The sequence below is a fragment of the Microchirus variegatus genome (assembly GCF_963457635.1).
Source record: "Microchirus variegatus genome assembly, chromosome: 1".
In the NCBI taxonomy this organism is placed as follows: Eukaryota; Metazoa; Chordata; class Actinopteri; order Pleuronectiformes; family Soleidae; genus Microchirus; species Microchirus variegatus.
Window position 1 is genome coordinate 417,540 of NC_139802.1, and position 17,068 is coordinate 434,607.

At 40.4% G+C, this 17,068-nt stretch overlaps 1 protein-coding gene across 1 annotated transcript in view; it reads right to left on the bottom strand.

The window, feature by feature from the left end:
* Positions 1 to 16,734, bottom strand: part of slc9a1a (solute carrier family 9 member A1a) — a gene marked incomplete at both ends in the record, with an annotated part of 34,075 nt that extends 17,341 nt beyond the window's left edge. Inside the window, 3 exons of the mRNA XM_083888757.1 lie at positions 426 to 676; positions 2,515 to 2,987; positions 16,452 to 16,734. Of these exons, the coding sequence (XP_083744883.1) occupies positions 426 to 676; positions 2,515 to 2,987; positions 16,452 to 16,734 (1,007 nt within the window). The remainder of the gene's footprint in view (positions 1 to 425; positions 677 to 2,514; positions 2,988 to 16,451) is intronic.
* Between the last annotated feature and the right edge of the window lie 334 nt (positions 16,735 to 17,068).

Below are 17,068 nucleotides of genomic sequence, written 5' to 3' on the forward strand. Positions count from 1 at the left end.
AACACAATGCAATTACTAAGCTGTACGCTGCCCAGAGTTCTTGTTGTTACCGTGTCCCCAGTGAGCAGCTGTTTCCATGGTTACTGCTTGATACATGCACTGTAAATGACAGTCAATACACAGATAGATGTGAAATAAAAACTTCAAATATTTCTGAACTGGGCCCAGCACCCATCAGGTTTTGTTTAGGCTGCGATAGGAGTATACACACTCTTAACATTCCTATTTTTATAGTAGACTGTAGTTTTGTGAATCTCTGTTATTTTTCTATTCTTAGTTGGAGTAGCTGTAACAAAACCCAAATTCCCCTAGAGATTCATAAAGTATTTCGGATCTGATTACCACCGGCCACAAGATATGGCTAGAGGGGCTGTAGCGTGTTGACTGATTACACAGTCATCATCTGTGGCCTTTCTTTAACTTACGCCATGATGCCGGAGAGGTGGAACATCTCAGCTGACAGGTAAGCCATGTAGCTGTACACAAAGACAAAAAGTGGCTCGATGACCCTCGTGTGGGAGGTGAAGCGTGAGGTGAAGGCTGCCAGGATGCCATAGATCGCTCCGACTAGAACGCCACCCACAGCGACTACTAGGAACGAGATGATTCCAAGGACGCAGTCCAGCACTGTTACTGTGCCAACACCTGAATATTCCTCAAAAAGGTGGTACAGCACCTGAAAGAGAGAGGAACAGAAGAGGGAATTCACTATGCACATGATTAAGATGTTCTCAAGACTAAAAATATGCACTAATGATTACCTGGCTAAGAGGAATGTAAACTAAAACAGCCACACAGTGATGTCACACGGTGGATCATAAATCTACAGTAGATGTTTCAGGACTGGGTAACATGGTCAGGGACATCCAGGTGGGGAGTGGTGCCTGGCTTGAGCATAGAGGAGACCTGTCCGTTCTCTTGTTTTGGATTATCCAGAGCTGTTCATGCTGTGTTTTCACACAAAATTCCCAGAGGGACGTTAACAGAAATGTGTTTTGTCACATAGAGCAGAGCGCCCAAGGACTATTCCAGGGAAATGTCTGTACTTCTGTGCATGTGTGAAAGAAGCTGAAGAAGCCAAGTGACATTTGTATTGCATTGCTTAGTGTTGCTGTGAAATACTTATTTTAAATATAGGATTCAAAGTAAAGGCTATTAAAGTTAACCTATTGAACCGGCACATTTTGCCGGTGCCAAATTGATAATACAGCAACACACCTGTGAGTTCTGTGCCATGCAATTAAATAAGTATTTTACTATTGAATTTATTACGCCAACTCGTAATGCCAGACAAGCGCTCCTAAGCTTGATGAGCTATGGCTTTGAGCAGAGGCTGCAGTTTAAACTGCCAGTGATGAGTGGCATCCAGCCTGTGTAAGAATACACTGAAGTTAAACTTGTAGCTGAACATATGACCTGGAAACAATGAGCATGAAGAGGATATACTGGGAATGATTTATGGCACACGTCCCCCACTTACAAATGTTTTTGTGCCACTGTCAAAAACACAACTCATTAAAAGTTAAAAGGGACATTGGTGACAGCTACAATGACAGCATTGTCAGTAACTGCTTTATAGATGTGGCTGTAATGGAACAAGTCAACAGCTGCTGGTGCAGTGAGCTGAGGGGCTTACTGTGAGGTGACTAACCCGTCACCTCACAGTAAGCGTTGGATCACATACTGTACGTTTGCAGCATACTGTAAAGGCCACATTATACTTCTCCGACTGCGTAACCACGGAGACGCCTCGAGCCTTCTTACTTCTGCGTCGTGGTGACGGATACGCACTGCAATTTCCCGCCCGATCAGTAGGGGTCGCTACGCAAGGTTGTTGTGCTTCTGGCTACAGTGAGCAATGGCGTTCGAGAGAGAGAAAGACTGTTGTTGTTGAAACAGTGGCCGTTTCTCACTTTTCTGTGTCACGGAACGCAGTTTTAAGATAATTTGAGGCGAGAAATTTGTCCATTTAGAGTCTAAACATGTGCTGTGTGTGTTAAGATATGACGTATCTATAGTTTGGCAGCGACGTTGTCGGCGGTGATCAGCTCCGCCCTCTGTGGACGCTTGGTGCGCTCTGTGGCCGGCACAGAGCAGTGTTATCTCGGCCTGTCCTGAGGACCAATCGCAGCTCTTGCCATCTCCGTTGTCCCTTGACGGAGTGACGGACACGGAGACGATGCAGAGGCTCTGCGACAGGCTAACCGTCCACGCAGAGGGCTCTGCGTAACCTACGTAGAGCACTTTACGCAGGAGTTAAATTTGGCTCAAGTCTAAGCCCCATTGCCATACTGTGGCAAGCTGAACAACACTGAACTGATTAGTAGAAACTATAAGGTAAAGAATCAGAACTCAATTCAGAAGAACCTGATCTGAAGAAAATACCCAGTAGATGTTCTGGTTTAATGAGATGATGATGCTTTAAATAGGCACCTAACTAGACTGCAACAATGACGAAGGAACTTCTGAGGTCAAGCAACCACAAAAGGTCCTGCTTTTGTTCTAGTCACTCACCACAGTGACGGCATCGTTTAGCAGCGATTCGCCAAACACCAGGATGTGCAACAGTTCATTGATATGGATCTCCTCAAACACTGCTAGCACGGCAACAGGATCCACAGCTGAGATGATGGAGGCAAAGAGCAGGCAAGGCAGGAGCTCCAGCTGGTGGAGGTTGGAGGGGTTGTCCGGCTGTATCTGACATACGGCGTACAGCAGGCCCCCGATGAAGAAGGCGTTCCACAAAGTTCCAACAACAGCAAACATCAGGATCGTGCCCAAGTTCTCCATGAAAGGGCGGATGGGCAGGAAGTAGCCAGCATCCAGGATGATGGGGGGCAGTAGGCACTGGAAGAACAATCTTGAGTCCAGCACTGGTGGGACATCCTCTCCAGCCAGTTTGATGAGACCCCCGACCAGCAGACCCACAACAATCAACAGGCAGCTTTCTGGCACGATGCCGGACAGACGAGGAATCAGGTGGAACCCTGGCAAAAGAGATAGAAAAGAAACTTCACATACAATGGCAATGAATGAATGAATGAAGTCATAGTAGAATGTACTGCTCAGATCTGAACAGTTATTGTAGGTATTCATGTGTCTGACTAAGTGTGTGTGTGTCAGATAACACACATTTCTCCCATCTGTTTTCTCACTGTGATATCACAACACAGTGAAAGCAACATGCAGCTCAGAACAGTACAGGAGTAATGAGCTGTGATATACTACAGTTCACTGAGTGTTAGCACCACCCAGTTCCACCAATTTAGATGCTACACAGCCTCACAGATATACACAGCAGTGTTAAATGAATGAAATGAAAAGGTTTAAAGCTGTAAAGCTGTAGAAAGCAGAGTTTAAAAGGGTGTTTTTAGTACTGTAAGTTAGAACAAAGAGCATTTAGGCTGCTTTTGTCCATTACGATGTTAAAACATATACAGACGCGATAAGAATGTAGATTCTCTCTAAATAAGAAATTTTTTAATCAAATTGAATTTGTGAAATTTGGAAATACTATATGTATATATATATATATATATATATATAGTCAAATTAATATTTGACTCAACAACACATAAGAAGATGATCAAATTTATTTTTTAAACCCTGAAGATATGACCTATAAACACACACCCCAGGATGTCCATATAAGGAGTTGTGTATTATTTCCACTGCAATTTCCCAAGGGTGCACCTGCGGCACTGATCTGTGTGAGTCAAGGTCTTTGGAAACCCAAAGTGAAAATACATTAAGTGTGTACTACACTGTGTATTATCTGTTTTTCTTTTATCTCATATATCGTATCATTATAGCAATATTCAACATTGTCATGTGTTATCTTCATATCATATCTAATCTCCAGGGTTTAGCTCTCTGTGAGCCTCTCCCACCAGATAAGCAAAGGCTGATGGACACACTGCATAGGGAACTGAAGACCTGAGGCAATCTCTCCATCTCTAAGAGGGATCCACCCATATTGACACAGGTTTGATGGCACTTATTTATTGTCCGACCTTTCCACCCAGGGGACACGTACGAGCAGTTACTTAGCATAAGACAGATTGGAGCACCCTCTCTCATCAAACTACCCTCTGATTGGTTATACTGAGAAGATTTGTGGAAATGTTGATAAATATTACCAAAAATCTATTATAATCTAGTCAGAATTATGGTAAATAGAGATTTGTGATGTTTGTATTGTGTGTAAACAACACCTTCTTTAACAACCACACAAAAACATCATGTGTCTTTGTTGAACCTGGACCAAGTTCCTTCTGTCCTGAAGCTATAAGCCAGGGAAAGACTGAGACAAGCAGTCTTAACTGTATGTTAATATTATGGCTTTACTGCTGATAGGCCTCACCTGACAATAGAACAAATAAAAAGCTGCACTTCAAATACACCATCGTGAGCGCACATTGAGCAAGTGAGTGAAGCTGAAAGCAATATGGAAATCTGTCAGCTTCCATGTGTCTCCTCGTTTATGAAATAATTCAATTTCAGAGCAGTTCCACGTAATTGAAACAACCCTTTTCAATTATCTGCCATAACCAGAGGCTGCACAGGTCACACATCGCACAACTCAAGCAGCTCTTTCGAGGGACTGCTAATGACAATGCCTATACAAGCTCAGACATCTACTGTCTGACAAATGATGTTTTGAAAGCCTGTTGGTTTTTTTTGGCTACAAAAGGCCTGGATCACACAGATGAAAGAGGACAGTGAAACACCATCAACTTGTGCTGCTGCTTAGTGTCACATGAAATCACAAACTAAAGGCTGCATTATATTTCTCAGACTGCGTAACCACGGAGACCCCTCAAGCCTTCATACTTCTCCGTCGTGGTGACGGATACGCACTGCAGTTTACCGCCCCCGATCAGTAGGGGTCGCTACGCAAGGTCGTTGTGCTTTTGGCTACAGTGAGCAATGGCGTCTGAGAGAGAAAGACTGTTGTTGTTGCAGCAGAATAAGAGTGGCCGTTTCTCACTTTTCTGTGTCACTGAACGCAGTTTTAAGATAATTTGAGGCGAGAAATTGACCATTTAGAGTCTACACATGTGCTGTGTGTGTTAAGATATGATGTATTTATAGTTTGGCAGCAACGTCGTCGGTAGTGATCAGCTCCGCCTCTGTGGACACTCGGTGCTCACTGTGAGCCGGCACAGAGCAGCGTTAGCTCGGCCTGTCCTGAGGACCAATCACAGCCCTTGCCGTCTCCGTTATCCCTTGACGGAGTGACGGAAAAAATATTTTGTGCAGCCGGAGACGACGCAGAGGCTCTGCGTAACCTACGTAGAGCACTTTACGCAGGAGTATAAATTGGGCTTAAGTCGTCGTACACACTGAGGTGATGGACAAGACAACTGCAGCCTTGGCTTAAATTGTTAACAAAGAGGAGTGAAGACATCAAAGTCATCCTCTGGTTATATTTACTAGACACACATGCTGCACAGTGGCATGTTATTTCCCAGCTGGCACAGACTGACACACAAACACAAAAGAAATATGAGCCAGGTAAGGCTATATGCTCACATGCAGGCTAAACAATCTAACGGGGGGTAGATAACAGAAAATTGTATATCATGGTGAAATACAAGCTGGGAGCACTGTGAATAATAATGCCACTGGAATAACCATCTGTGATAGAAGTAGCTCCTGCTAACAGTGACGGACTATATTTTATAGGGCTGAACTATTACAACTACTTTTTCAAAAGTACCTTATTTCTCAGATACTTTTGAATATCAACACATTATGACTTGTGATTTGGTATTAAAATTCAACACCTTATAAATAGGGATGTGAATCTTTGGGTGGCTCAGGATTCGTTTCGATTACGATTCTTAGGGTCACGATTCGATTCAAAATAGATTCTCGATTCAACCAATTCAATTCATACGATTCTCGATTCAAAAATGTATACAATGCATAGTGTGTTAAGGCAAATTATGGCATCAAAACAATACAGTTTGTATATGATAATGTGATAATGTGATCACACAAAGGCAAACTTAAGACAAAAGTTAATATTTATGCATTCAAAACAAATAAAAACATATTTACTGTACAAAAAATAACTTGCATAAATGAAAGCTTAGGCTAGCTGCCATTTTCTTCCAGACGTTACAAAATAAACTGTACACAAACAACACAAACTGGTTTTAAAAAAAACAAAACCCTACTAATAAGGAAAACCCAGTGTCTGTTTACAAGGTTCAGATTATTATTCTGAATAGCACATGATTTCAATAATGATTTGACAAGAATATTTCATTCATACTCCTGTGTACATGTCACAGAACTTAGTTTGATTATGGCTCACACCCACATCATGTCTACTGTTGCAAAAAAAAACATTATTTGATTAATGTGTACATGTCTACATCATGTGACTAGAATCAGCATACGCCACATCTTAATCCTATTATTCCTAAAGGTCAGGCCAGACTATTGTCTTTGGTTAATAATAGATCATTGCACTCAGTGTGAACACAATGAGTGAACCAGTCAGCACACTTGTACTAATACCTAACAATGCTGTTGATTGGCTACGTAACAATGTAACAAAACATTGTTATTGTCATGCAGGATTGAGTAAAAAAGGCATTCCATTTGTCTTGGAGATCAAATGTGCAGCCTCATTCTATCAGGATCAGTGCCAAAAAAACCTACAAAAAGCATTACTGTTGAGACCAGCCACAGCACATATTTGATGGAACACTAAAAAAGGGCTTTGGACAAGTTTAGTAGAAAGCTATTTCAAGTTCACTGCAACAAGAGTGGGCCATAGCTGCCTTCCTCTCACCATTCATCCATCAATGTTACATTCAGGGCCTCTGTGAAAAGGTCTGCTACTGAATCTCTCCTCACACAAATAGTATAAATACTGTGAGTGGAAAAATAACGAGGTGCTCCGATAAATTAAAGGACAAGAAATAGTTCCATTGTGACTAAAAATGTATTGTCTGATGTCAAATGGATCATCATGGCATCAATAGAAGTTGTCAAGGAACAGATTTAAAAGGTCACGCATTAAAGAATTAGCGATAATTAGAGACGAGAGATTGTAAACATGCATGATCGATTGCAACAACCTGAGGGCATCGGGGAACTATGGTGGCCTTCACATACAAGTCTGTTGTCTAGTTAGATACCAATGTTTTTGTTTAAAGTATAAATGATTCCATTTGTAAAACATCAGGTCATACATTGTCAAGTAAGAAAACATGTATTATTGTGTAGTAAGTTTTAAAGCTTGGTTTGTCCATTCAGGCAAAGCATGCCCCAAGCCTTAGTACATCTAAAATAATTATTCCAAGGCTACAAAAACTAAAATGAAAACTTTATTCTAAAGTGATTATAAACAAACATATTAATGGGTAATACATTCAATTTCTGCAAATAAACCCTAATTATATTGTAACATATTGGGCCTGAAAAAGTCTGTTTTTTATTATTAAATGTTTGGATAATACACCGGACTGCATTTCATAGTTTCCTGTTTTATAGAAACTACGGGAATTTACATATTTAATAAGAAACAAGAACAAGTTTGACACAACGTGATGCCTATATTTTAGACTGATTGAAATGTTTGCAGGATTTGAATTCTGCTTACTGTAAAAACATCCACAGCAGTCCATGTTTAAATACCTGCACAAACTGCACAGCTATAATGATCAAGCTCTTTTGGACAACACCGGGCAGTTCAGTGACACCATTTAGCACAATAGCCACAAAGTGTGCTCCCCCAGGGGCAAAGAGGGGAGGGACAGGCAGGTAAACAGCTTTGGTTTGCTCTGCTTTGCTTACATTTGCACAATCAGCAGTGGAACAGCTAATTAACATTCTCTCATCAGCTCAAAGCACCGTCTCTTGTGCAATGACCAGACCTTTACAATCACTCTGTCAGTAATAAACAAAAAGTACAGATAAAGAGATTATCAATGCGTACAAGCCGTGGGCCCCATGTTTACAGTTTATCATTACACCGTTACACGTCTGTGTTAGAGTTTCTCTTTAGTAAAAGCTGAGACATCTGAGTGAGGCGGAACATGCATTTGTACTCAGGCAGTATGAAGACAACACTGTTCCTGTTCATGTTTCAGCAAACAAGCTCAACAAGTGGGTGGAGGTGAATTATGGAGCTCTACGGAAAGAGATTTAGAAAGCTTTTATTCTAAACGATCCCAAAGAGGCCGGACATCCCCACATCTAGAGTGCTCTTTTCTTTCCAGAGATATTTATTAGAAACCACACACCACTCGCATCTCTACAGAGATTAAAATAACCAGCTGGGTTAACAAAGACATTTTGTGAAAGTTTAAAGTAAGCAAAACCTCATGTGTCCCCACAGTGAGCTTGTAGCAAGCAGGATGTGAATTCCAGTTTGTTCTTCAATTATCCAAAGCACACTCTTTCTTCACAGTAAAGAACCAAGCCTACAGTCTGCAGGCTTCCAAATTCATCTCAACAGAGCGCCTGCAGTAGATACTAATTGTTTGCACACAGTAGATTACACTGAGGGACTGGGTGAGAACTTCACAATAATTACCATGATCATTTTCTTATTAACAATATAGAGTTCAATACATATCGGTACAATTTTTAATTTTTTTGTTTGGCCTGTTACAACAGGGAAAAAACAAAGAGTAGAAATGACAACGTGTTGTGGATTCCAAAGAAATTAGGTCTGCTAATACAGAGCATCCGTTTCTGCAGGTCAGACATCAGGGAACCTGTGACATTGCTGAGCTTTTCTGTGTGATAAAGAATGTATGTATATGTTTGGATTACTAAATTGTGTATGTGGGAAAATGTTCTCTGTTGTAGATATTATTCTGCCTCTGTTTGGTCTTTGTAAACAGAACATTTGACTGACTGAAGGAGCATTTGTGTGTATAGCAGCAGCGCAGGAGTGGGAGTGGAGCAGTAGAATTCACTTCTGAAACGTTTCATGTGCACTTTTTCACGTTTTATGTCATACTTCAACCTGTTTGCAGCCATCTTTCTTTACTAGCCTAATGTTGCTGTTGCCACAGTCTGTCCTGTCCTGTGTGCAGCAAGGGAATGTCACTGGGTGACACAAGATTCTAACACCTCTGAACTGAACTGCAAAGCACAGAGTGAGCCGTATGGAATTGATCGGCTTAACTAGTGTGGTGTGAACCAGTTTGACAATGGTATGATTCTAACAGACATTTGTTTATATTTAAATGTTAAGGCCACATTATACTTCTCAGACTGCGTGATGCATTAGCCGACTGTGTAACCATGGAGACTCCTCGAGCCTTCATACTTCCGTCGTGGTGACGGATACGCACTGCAATTTCCCACCCAATCAGTAGGGGTCGCTACGCAATGTTGTTGTGCTTTTGGCTACAGTGAGCAATGGCGACCGAGAGAGAGAAAGCCTGTGGAAGCAGAATAACATTGAAACAGTGGCCCAATGAACGTATTACTGCTCTGGTGCCTCAAGCCACGGTGCATTCACCACTGAATCTAGAAATAACTCTCTTAATGACTGTTTTTATTCATGGGAGATCAGAACGGACAAGTGACCACTGTGCAAACTGTTTAAACCGAAGCCACTTCAGCTTCAATACTGACCATTTGAAATGTAAAAGCTCTCAGCATGTTTGGGACCACAGTCAATCCTGGGGTGTCCAAACCTAAGTGGTGACATTCTCAAGTCTCCTTTTCATGGCTTCTTTTATGGACTTCTGTGTTTCTCAAGTACAAAGTCTCACTACAAGAGATTAGTAAAAAACAGCCAGATCTTTGAAGAACCACTCAAGACATGCCTCATGTTGTCAAGACATATGGAGATATACAAGATAAATGTGAAGTGTACTCTTGCGACAAGCCATGCAATATACATCTTGGCTGCTTGTCAGTAATGACAGGTGCTACAATATGTCACTGCCTCACACCCTGCTGACAGCCTTTGTGCAGCAAGGTCCTTGAAAACCAGTTAAGGGGAAGGGCTCTTTGACTTGTGAGCATGTTTACATGGTGGCAGTGCAGCCTGGTACTGGCTGCATTAGCATTTCCAAAGCCAGGAACTACAACCTGTTGCCAGGTGACTAATTGTGCATTTGTCACCTGGCCATGAAAAAATATTTACACAAAAGCTTTTAGCCAAAAAAAAAGGTGACTCATAATACAATTATGTCATTGTTTTCCTAGAAACCTGCTGTACATATGTCCAACACTGGTGACACGTTAGTTTTTACAGGAGGGTTAAAATATCTATTTAGAGCAATGAAAAAGATGTTTGTGAAAGTCAGTGTTTGATTGTTCGATGCTGACCATTGTGCGCCTCAAGTTGCCTGTGCAGCACCAGTGTTGGTTTGAATTATTAATGATGGCATACAGCTGGTATATGGTATTTCAGTATGATCCCCAATGTCACCTGCTGGTTTACACAGGCTATAGCACACAAGGGTAAAACTCCAAGCCGTGGCAATGGTTGCGATGTTGCTAGAAATCTACTTTAAATGGAGTAAAATTCAATGATGGTATTGAATTTCTGTTATTAGCAGCACTATACACGCACCATGTATAGTGCTGCTAATAACAGAAATGTCTCAGTCTCAGTGTCTGATATTTCAAAGTGGGAATAAAACACAAGGATTGCTGCAGGAAACTGGAATTTAGAAACTGTAAAACACAATAGATGCTTCTGTTGTATGCGCCAGTGTATGCACTGATAAAATATAACCTTTACCGGTGTGATAAGACAAGGCACTGGCATACCAAAAAGTTCCCCTATTAAATCAAACATAAGAATGACTATAACCACTAGAATCAGGTTAATTATTAACATGCCCAAAGCCCATAGTGCCTGAAATGATGATTACGGCTTCAAATGCTGATTCATGCACAGAATGTCAGAACTGTTGGACCACTTAATTTTCACGACTGCTAATGGCTACTGATGCAAATGCCTTATGCACTGACTGGATGTGTAATTAGCTTGTTCAATGCTAAGCAACGCGTTCCAAGATAAAGGCCATGTGACATTTTTTTCTGTCATAAAGCTTCAGTGTTGAAGATAAGGTGAGATAGATTTGCTTTGACTTAAACTTTGCTTTAGGTGTGGTTTCTCATAAACTACCTGGAATCTGTCCCATAGTCATGATAGACGAGGTAAACATGACTCCAGAAACAACTCATGTCTTCAACAAATGCACTCCGTCATCATAGTCATGTAGAGAGTCTTAAAAAGCTGGGGCTGCAATGTAAAAAAAAAATGGGACACTTACTAAACATATTCATCACCAGTTCTTTACTACATAAGAAGCCTTTTATGGTCTGGACAGGTCTCATTGGGAACCATTCATTTGGTGATTCAAGTTCAGTACTGTGCAAACGCAAAGGCCAGCTTTGTTGTTTTTTACGTCTGTCAAAGTCTGTGATCATTGTCACTGTGATTGAAATAATGTGACGTGTGTATAACGCTCTTGAATAAACCTGGTGTAACATTTTTCACAGCAGCTATTAGCCAGCTAGTAGGACAAACACCAGTTTTACCAGAAAATGTTCCAGTCCAGGTTTCAGAGAGCCAGGGTCGTGCTATTGTTCAAGTGTAAGCAAAGGTCAAACATACAAAAACTGCATATATGCTCCCAAATTTTCTGAATGCTTTCCAATATAGTGATTGAGAAATAATTATAGTGTATCGTCATTATAGCAAGACTTTTTCACAGTAGTGTAAGTGCCCCCATTTTTTGTCTTCATCATGATGTTTTAGTCTTTAGAAAATGACATATTTGTGGAGTAATCAATCACACTACTATGACAACAAAACTAAAATTGTAGAATCATTTTAAGGGCCAACGTGAACAAAACAGTCCAAAAGCTTTATCATGCATCAGTTGTAAGAATGAGAAAAACAACTAATAACTGGTTTTTCACTGTATCAGGGTAAAACCACATGACACTAATGTTGACCATTGATGAATGACCACTCTATGAGCTACTTCTTACTAAATCTATCTATGAATGTCCACCATCTTATGCAGCATTTCATATATTCATAGTCTTTTACGCAAGCCCATATCATATATCATTACAAATTGAATAACCAACAAAACAATAAGTAATTTTACTTTAAAGCCCAATTTATACTCCTGCGTAAAGTGCTCTACGTAGGTTACCCAGAGCCCTCTGCGTCGACGGTTAGCCTGTGGGAGAGCCTCTGCGTCGTCTCCGACTGCACTAAATATATTTAGTATATATATATATTTAAGTGTCCGTCACTCTGTCAAGGGACAATGGAGACATCAAGGGCTGCAATTGGTCCTCGGCTGATCACCGCCGACAACGTCGCTGCCAAACTATAAATACGTCATATCTTAACACACACAGCACATGTTTAGACTCTAAATGGCTAATTTCTTGTCTCAAATTATCTTAAAACTGCGTTCCGTGACACAGAATAGTGAGAAACGGCCACTGTTTCAACAACAACAGTCTTTCTCTCTCGGACGCCATTGCTCACTGTAGCCAAAAGCACAACAACCTTGCGTAGCGACCCCTACTGATCAAGCAGGAAATTGCAGTGCGTATCCGTCACCACGACAGAGAAGTATGAAGGCTCGAGGCGTCTCCGTGGTTACGCAGTCGGAGAAGTATAATGTGGCCTTAAGTCTGTTTATCTTCACTCCCTTTCTACACTGCTACTCATAAGAATCAAGGTTGAGGTTAAAGTCCAACTCCCACTTTAACAACAAAGTACACAGTTTAATCATAACACCAACTCTGAGTAATGCACCTACACGCACCTTCTCTTTAAAACTGTTTGACTAGTTACGGATTCTAAATAGCAGGTTAGACTAACTAGACTTGTTAGACACGTAGCATGAAAAGATGTGACCGCTGCAACAAGCAACAATTAACAAAAGGGCGTGTCCCACTGTCCACTCATTCATGACTAGCGGATATATTTACCCTACATCGCATATAAAAAAAAAGTTAAAAGTTCAATGTGACATTCTTTGAAGATGATAGTAGTTTGATAATATGATGAATGGTTGTAAGCCACACTCACTGGGAACTCATCATTGTTTGTAACTACGGGTAAAGGAGATTGTATTAGGCAGACAAACGCAGGAGAATCTCTGGAGGATCCAGGTGAAGGGGATGGAGGGAGCAGGACACTCACACATTCATTCACTGTGGATTCTCCAGTTTCTCCTGCTTTATTTTCCCTCAGAAATGAATCAGAGATTATACTCAAAAGCCGGCGGGACAATCTCTGAGGCAACTTCTGCAGACATATGCAGCCTCACCGCACAATCTCCAGTCTTCAGTGCATAACTGAAAGCAGCTTAAGCTTCGCATGGCAACGGCAGCATTTCAGCCATAAGTTGAAGAAGTTATTTCTGTGTAACACTTGTCTGCAGACTAATCACAGGAGTGAAAATAGAGGGTGCTACACGACGTTAGCAATTACTGCACACTGACTCATGTCAGGGCAGAATAAAAATCACACACCCTGTCTTTTGAATTATATGAAAAGCTTTTACACTTGGTATAATTCATTCAATAAAAAACAGAGAAAAGGGTACGAGGGAAGGTGCTTTAGAGGTAAATGGACTGTGGATATGATGTAGAGCCTGTGTGACCTCTCTAATGATAAAATCAAGAGAAATAGTCATGGTTGAACAGTGCAGCAGTCACATCAAATTACCCACAGTTCATTTCAGCAGTTCTGAGATAATCTGAGGCTTAAGGTCACCACTGTCCAACGCTGCTGTCGGCTCACAAAACCATGTGGTTTCTTTTCTTTTCTGCCACCCCTCTACTTCATACACATTCATAATCCTTCAAGTTATCTCCTCATCTATCATTTTCACTTCATGTCCTAATGTTGTGTCCTTACAGCAATGTTTCCCAACCCTGGTCCTAAGGGAACTCTGCCCTGCCATGTTTTACATGTTGCCCTGCTCCAAAAAACACATGATTCAAATAAATCGTCAGCTCATCGTCAAGAACTTTCAACTTTTGTCATTTTAAAAAAAATATATATTTTATATTATATATTATATTTGTTATATATATACATTTCTTCCAAAATATTGAATGTTTCCCCCCAACAATGTAATGCTTCAATTAAAAAAATAAATAATAACAATAATGTTTCAACTTTTATCTTTAAAAATTAATAAATTAAAAATTAATGTTTTACTGAGCCCTCGAAGTGACATGAGGAAAAAAATGACAAGAAAAAAAACTTGAAATATTGAGTCGAGATCTCGATTTTCCACAAAATTATGGAAAAAAAGTCATTATTTTTGAAATCTCGATTTTCAAAGTCGAGATTTTTTTTACAAATTTGAAATGTATTTTATTTTTTCATAGTTTTTGGAAACTCAAGAGATTTAAGAGGAGTTACATTTTTTTAATCATTTTTTTCCGTCATTTATTTTTCTCATGTCACTTCAGGGGCTCCGTAATGTTTCAACTTTTGTAAATAGATAAATAAAAATTAAAAAAAGAATGTTTCATCCCAATTAGGTGTTTTTTGGAGCAGGGGGCAACATCTAAAACATGGCATGGCCGCGTTCCCTGAGGACCAGGGCTTGGAAACACTGCCTTACAGTGACCCATCCAAACCAGGTGGTCCCTCTCTGCCAAATAACAACAATATCCTCTTCCTTGGCTTCTTACTGGTGTTCAATCAGTCCACTGATGTCACAGGCAACTGACAAGCTGCTGGCTCTCAGAAAAAAACAAGACGAAGAGGACAATGCAGTGCTGGAAATTAGAACACAGTGAATGATTGACAACAGGGGCAGAGAGGAGAGAAAAGAATAAAGGGAGTGGAGAGAGGACGAAACAGGAGACAGAGAAGCACTAGAGAAAAATAAAAAGCCAGACAGACGTCTTTCAATGTTCATCAGAGCTGGGAAAACACCGCCAGTCAAGTCGGAAAAAAAAGTGGTAACTTGTGAGACAACCACGTCACAACAAAGCTCTGACACAGCAGGCATACAACAACAGAGCAGGAGGTTCCTCTATGTTGAAAACGTGCCAGAGAGTCACTTCCCAACATCAACACTGCTGCACCAAGTTGCTTCATCATCATCATCTGATGAGTAATGATCTGTGTGACCAGCATTAAGGATCTACACGGACAAAGCTTTGAGCTGTCCAGGTTGAAGTGATGTCAGCATACTGGTGGCATCTTTACTTGATATGCATAATACAAGGAGGGCATAAGGTGATTCAACAATTTCAAATTTATATCAGAATCTGAATTAACAGAAGATCTGGGGTTATCTATCAAGAGAAACTCAATGCAATATTTAAAGTTACATTTTCATTCATTTATCCTCACTAGAAAAAACTGTTGTCTTTTTATTACCTAATAATTAGCCCTGTATATTACATAATAATATGTCAATAAATCTTACACACAGGTCCATAAATATGTCTCCTATGGTTATGCTCCATCACGTTTTGTTGCAGACTGAATACTGAAGTGAAGCCGACTTCAAACAATTATATTACAAATCAAAATGTAGCACCTGTAAAAACAACAACAACTAAACGTTCATCCCAGAGGTGTCAAAGTGACAGCCTGCAGCCCCCAAATGGACAACTTAATATCATGGTAGATTATAGATAACTGTGTGGCTATTATGTGGCTGAGGGACAGCGAGGTGGCAGAATATCCACAGAATATAATACTGAATAGATTTGCTAGCTTTATTTTTATAATGGCAATAATAAGGCATCCTGGTGTAATTGTCACATTATTAAATGTATTGCATTCAACATTAAATATATATATAAGCTATATATAATTATTTGCTTCATTACAATAATAGATTTATTTTTAACCCTTTGTTTTATTGTGAAGTAAATATCATTCCAGATCCAAACACGTTACAGTGTAATTGGAAAACAAGTTTTTTTCCTAAAGATTTTTGTCATTTCAGTTTTACATACAGTATATGATCTACACATACACTTTGCATGCTTTCTTATCCCTCAAAACCAGACAACATGTAAATTATTTTATTTGTAATTATGTATTTTTAATGTTTTAATGAATTGCTTTCCAAATGGCGCTGTGGAAAAGGCCCACACAAGCCCACATCTGACAGGGAATAATGCAGGGTGGCACCAGGGTGGTGGAATAGTATTGCACAACAATGAATGAGTACTTCTGATTTCTACAATCTCTGATCTGCAGTTTGATCAATAGACATACAGTAGTAACACAAAGTGTTGTCTTCAAAGTGCAGACTGTTTGTTTATCTGTGCATCTGAGCAACAGGCTGCAAACACACTCACCTGCAACAAAAACACACACCTGCAGTATATCACAGGCCACTAAACTCAAGTCTACAGTGAAATGCATTTCCTGAAAGGACTGAACTGAACTGGCGACAGACATCATTAAAAACAACAGACATGACATCCATGATACTCACCTAATTTCATTAAAGAAGCCAACAGAACCCATAATGAGATTTCAAAGGGCGTCTGTATGTGAGTGTAGTCGAGGCTGAGCACAGGAAAAGCCTTTTTAGTGATGTTATGTCCCGCGTTCGCCTCTCCGTGCTTGTTTGCCTTTTCCTGGTGTTTGACATCCGGAGAGCTGGCAGCTCCGTGGGGGAAGAAGCAGCCTCCCAGCACCAGCAGCACCACCAGCAGCAGCAGCCCCCGCTCCGGGAAACTCCTGCCGAAGCCGGCCGAGCCTGTCCTCAGAGGCATGTCGTTGAGCAATAAAAGGCGACGAAAGAACAATAATAATAATAATAAAAAAACTAGTTCAATGAAGTTGTGTTTACACTGAGTTAAGTTACAACTGCGTAACGTTTGCGTAATTAACGAATACTTTCACCACCAAAGTGACTTTTAATGTTTGACTCGTTCTACCTTAGCCCGAACACAACATGTTAGCTAGCTTCACTCCGCAGGTGAACAGTCACTCAGGCCGATGGAAGATGTTCACTTTTACAACCTCACAGACAATAACGCCGTAAACCCGGAGCTTATCATGTTGTGGTATTTTTTACAGCCCTGTTTCACAAGTTTTCCCTCCGTG